This window comes from Anneissia japonica, unplaced genomic scaffold, assembly GCF_011630105.1.
Source record: "Anneissia japonica isolate Jap-2015-1 unplaced genomic scaffold, ASM1163010v1 scaffold234_len1672027_cov178, whole genome shotgun sequence".
Classification (NCBI taxonomy): domain Eukaryota; kingdom Metazoa; phylum Echinodermata; class Crinoidea; order Comatulida; family Comatulidae; genus Anneissia; species Anneissia japonica.
In genome coordinates, this window is record NW_022738761.1 from 136,290 (window position 1) to 140,747 (window position 4,458).

A 4,458-nucleotide genomic window follows, 5' to 3' on the forward strand; every position below is an offset into this window, starting at 1 on the left:
CTAAGACGTTTCATTGCACGAAGAGGTAAGGTTTCTTCAATTACGTCTGATAATGGAACCAACTTCATTGTGACGGAGCGAGAACTAAGAGAAGCCACCAACGCATGGAACGACAGTAACATACCAACATGGTTAAATCAGCACAACATCAAATGGAATTTCAACCCTCCTGCAGCCTCCCATTTTGGCGGAGTTTGGGAGCGGCAAATATGAACAGTCAGGCAAGTGATGAGAGGAGTATTAACTACCCTCTCCAGTGAATCCAAATGATTTAAGGCCTTTAACACCAGCAATGCTATTAACCCCAGCAATGCTATTAACCCAAAGACAGACTCAAACTATGGCTCCTGGTGTATTTAATCAAAGAGACATCTATGCAAGAAGACGGTGGCGCCAGGTCCAGTATTTGTCCGACCTATTTTGGGTAAGATGGTGAAAAGAATATTTGCCAAATTTACAGAAATGCCAGAAATGGTTAGCAGTCCATAGAAATCTGCAAACCGGTGATATCGTTCTTGTTGTGGACAATACATTGCCAAGAAACTCGTGGCTGATGTCTAGAGGGACTGAAGTGAGAAATGACAAAAGCGGACTTGTGCGATCATGTGCCGTCAAGACAAAACGTCCAGTTGCCAAGTTATGTTTGCTACTACTAGAGGCAGATGACTATCATTAATTTAATCATTAATTTGTTGTATTGGGATAATGATTCTTCATATATAATCATGATTTATCTTAAGAAGTATATGCTGTATTATTATTATTATTAAAACACTCTCTAATTATTTAACCCTCAAAGGTCAAGCATCGTGTGAAATACCCCTGTGGTGCTTGTGCCAAAAGTCGGGAACAGTGTGTTGTGGCAGTTGCAACCAGTGGTACCATCAGAAATGTGAGGTGTTGTCTGAAATGCATTTCTTCAGCTTGGTGGAACTTCCTCTTGAGTATGTGTGCTGGCAGTGCTGTGGAGAACCCTTTGATTGCAATCCTGCGTTGCAGACTTTCTAATGGAGTTTGGAGTTACCCTATGGCACTTTGGTTGAACATGGACAACGTAGGCCTGACCAAGTGGCAGAGAACACCTTGCGTAGATTTGAGCGAAATCCCAAATATCTTCCCGTGGCTGTGAGTGGAGATGACAACTGCCTATTCAATATGAAAGTGAATCCAAAGCAACTGAATTAAGGTTACGGACTGCAATTGAAATGTTGGAGAACCCCTTGTATTATGAAAACATACATGATATTGTAAGTATTATATATTAGTAATTGTATAATATTTTCTCATAATTCCAATGCTGTATGTTTAAATATGCTTGTTTATATTGATTTAATTGTGTTGAATAATTTTAGTTTTTTATATAATGAATAATTCAATTTATTAATTCTAATTGCCAATGTATAATATTGTATTGTTATCGATGTTATTAATGTGCAATATTGTATTGTTATCGATTCTTTTTTGGTACTTTAGCTTTTACTGTATATTGTAAACTCATAAGAATTTCAACTTCTGTTGCATTTGGAGTGTATATACCAATAAATAAATAAATAAATAAATAAATGGCTCGAGAATAAGTCATGTTTCACCAGACTATGAAATTTCATGCAAGGACAGTCTGAGAGAAGGTGACTTTTCATCAGCATTGACAATGCATGCTGCTGCATCGGTCCTGGAAAGACCGATCAAATCGATCTACCAGCCTCTCAACGGACTAGTGGATGATTGTTTTGTTATGCTGAATAGACATTTTACACCCAGGACGTGGACTGTTTTTGCATCATCTGGGTCAACTGCGGGAACATGGACACCAAACCATTTCATACCTCTGTTACCTGTCAGGATTGACAAGACAGTGACAATCACCATCAAAAGTAGCCCAGAACCAGAGCTCCTAAAACATGGACGTGCTACATCAACACCACATCAGGTATGTATGATAAAGTGTATTTACCTTGCATCTATTAATCTCATACTTAACAAGGAAAAATGTTATTTCCTGAATAATTAACTATTCAGTAGGCCAATAATGGTATTTGCCTTATTATGATGTTTTGGCTTAACTAACAAAACTTTAGATTTCATTCATGGAAATAAATTGTCATTATCATAAAAACGAAAGACAAAATTTCATGTCAACAAATAATTGATTTGGCTAAGTGTTTTATGATTTTGAATTTCTTTTCTCAGTCCTTCGACGATGATTGGCTCTCTTTAGAAGAGTCCAGAACACGAAAATGCAAAGTTCGTACCAGAAAATCATCTCCAGCACTACAGGTATGTATGCAATTCAACATACTGTATATAAGGGCAATTCCATGCCAAAGTGGACATAACTAAAAAAAAAATATTACAGTAGCTACCTATAACATAATCAATAAATTGTAATGTTGTGCATTTTAGAACACAGGCAAACCAAAAACCATTCATTTTTTGGCATGAATTACCGTTTTTCCCGAGCTGTCCCACGCATACACTAGTTAACAAAATATTTTTAATGAGTGACTACCAAATAAATGGATGTGCAAATGTGTAGCATGACTTACTGTGGATTTGCCTATAAATCTATTTTGAAATAAATAAAATTATAAAATAATTAATTATTATTAATTTATTATTAAATCATAATTAATTAATAAAATTAAACCAGGGATGTGGTTAAAAAGCGGTCTGAGTTTGGCAAGAGGTAATGATAGTATGTTGGTAAATTCGTCTTTGATTCCGCTGAGGGATCTGTAGCACAGTACGAGTGCCATTTTTTGGCCTAAAGAGATCCCCCACCATCCTTCTTGACGCCATGCACACGATCCTTTCTAAAGGAATTTAACAACACTGCCCCGAATGACAATGATATTCAGGCACCTACGGGATCGTCTCTGGTATTTACTTGACATGTACATTTTCTGTGGATGATGCTGATGATTAGGATGACAACAAATTAATGAAATGATAATGCCAAGGATAACGATAGCTATACTGAACATGATAATGACAGCTAAATTATATTGATAACATTAAGAATGTTAGAAACTGAAACTTACAAAAGTAATATTTAATAGTATGGAAAATAATAGGCCTATCAGTAGTATTATAGTTATAGTATTTGTTATTGAAACTATGAACTATCCTAAAATTGTTATTATTATTATTATTATTATTATTATTATTATTCTTATTATTATTACAGTATTATTAGAGTAATATTATTATTATTATTATTATTCTTATTATTATTATTATTATTACAGTATTATTAGAGTAATATTATTATTATTATTATTATTATTATTATTATTATTATTATTATTATTATTATTATTATTATTATTTTTATTATTATTATTATTATTATTATTATTGTTTCAGCCAAAGAGAAAAGCAGCATGGGAAAACACTTTCATTTTTATTCTGTTAAAAGAATCTACTGTCCATGAAGACATTTCTATTGACAGGATTACTATCAGGATTCACATCAGGATTCAGGCCATTTTTTTTCTTAGTTTTTGCAATAATTTTTTTCAGCCTGACAAAATGAGTTGTCTAGAGACAATGTAACCAAAGTTTTTGATGGAAAATTAAATTGTTCTGGAATTTAGACCTATTATTTATGTGTATTATACACATAAATAATAGATAGGCCTATGATACATTTCTGCAGTAGGTCCTAGTACTAGTAGTATTTTTTCTATTTCCATGCATCCGTAATAATTAGGAAAAATTTCTTACAAAACAAGATTTATGAAAGATTAAAAAAAAACTATACAGAAGTCTCCGCCTGGCAAGCGGACAAGGCCATACTTTAAACTGGCATCCAGGCACTCCATCGAACGTCCTATTGTTAGCATCTCAACTGACCCACTTCTGTCAGAGCGGCGCTCAAAGCGAATTTCTGTAGACCAAGGAGGAAAGTTCTTTCCTCCATGATCAACACCGGCCACACATTTGTCACGTGATGTTGCGTACTCTGTTGGACTGATCACATCCTCACACACGAGGTACCCAATATTAATTGTACAGTAGTTACATAGGCCTAGTTGCTGTATATAATATATATTGATGCCTACGTTTAATAATAGAGAAAATAGATGTTCTATTTTCTCTATAGTTTATTGAATGATGTTTGGCGAATACTGGCGTCCATTTGGTTCCCATGTGATATGTGTGCAGGGAGTTGATAATGTTTTTTCGTTCGTCGTCAGCTTCTTAGCTGGTAGGCTGCTATTTAACGAAGATAGGTCTTTCCGACGGTGCAAACGGCAATTAGGCCTACATGCATGTGCTGCCATTATCGTCATTACCACTTAATTTAACTATTAGGACTATGCAGGCTTTAAACTTTAAACTTGGTTCATTTCAAAGTAAAACTTGTTCAGTATTTTAAATTGTACAAAAACGGTAGTTCAACCGGGGCCTGGTCTAACGACACAGACGCGTTTGTCGCCCAAAACAATAGAAACA

The 4,458-nt window shown here is 34.7% G+C and overlaps 1 protein-coding gene across 1 annotated transcript; it reads left to right on the forward strand.

Moving 5' to 3' along the window:
* The first annotated feature begins 1,015 nt into the window (after nucleotides 1-1,015).
* On the forward strand, nucleotides 1,016-3,668 carry LOC117117773. The gene is made up of 4 exons (XM_033262204.1): nucleotides 1,016-1,247; nucleotides 1,618-1,930; nucleotides 2,191-2,277; nucleotides 3,367-3,668. Exons 1-4 carry the CDS (start codon nucleotides 1,228-1,230, stop codon nucleotides 3,553-3,555), a joined length of 609 nt encoding a protein of 202 aa, XP_033118095.1. The 5' UTR covers nucleotides 1,016-1,227; the 3' UTR covers nucleotides 3,556-3,668.
* Nucleotides 3,669-4,458: the final 790 nt, after the last annotated feature.

Bases quoted from the DNA above. Each gene is read 5' to 3' on its own strand.
- LOC117117773 (XM_033262204.1), top strand. From the start codon at position 1,228: ATGAAAACATACATGATATT. The intron at 1,248-1,617 runs GTAAGTATTATA...ATGCAAGGACAG, and splicing joins ATGAAAACATACATGATATT to TCTGAGAGAAGGTGACTTTT. The intron at 1,931-2,190 runs GTATGTATGATA...TTCTTTTCTCAG, and splicing joins CTACATCAACACCACATCAG to TCCTTCGACGATGATTGGCT.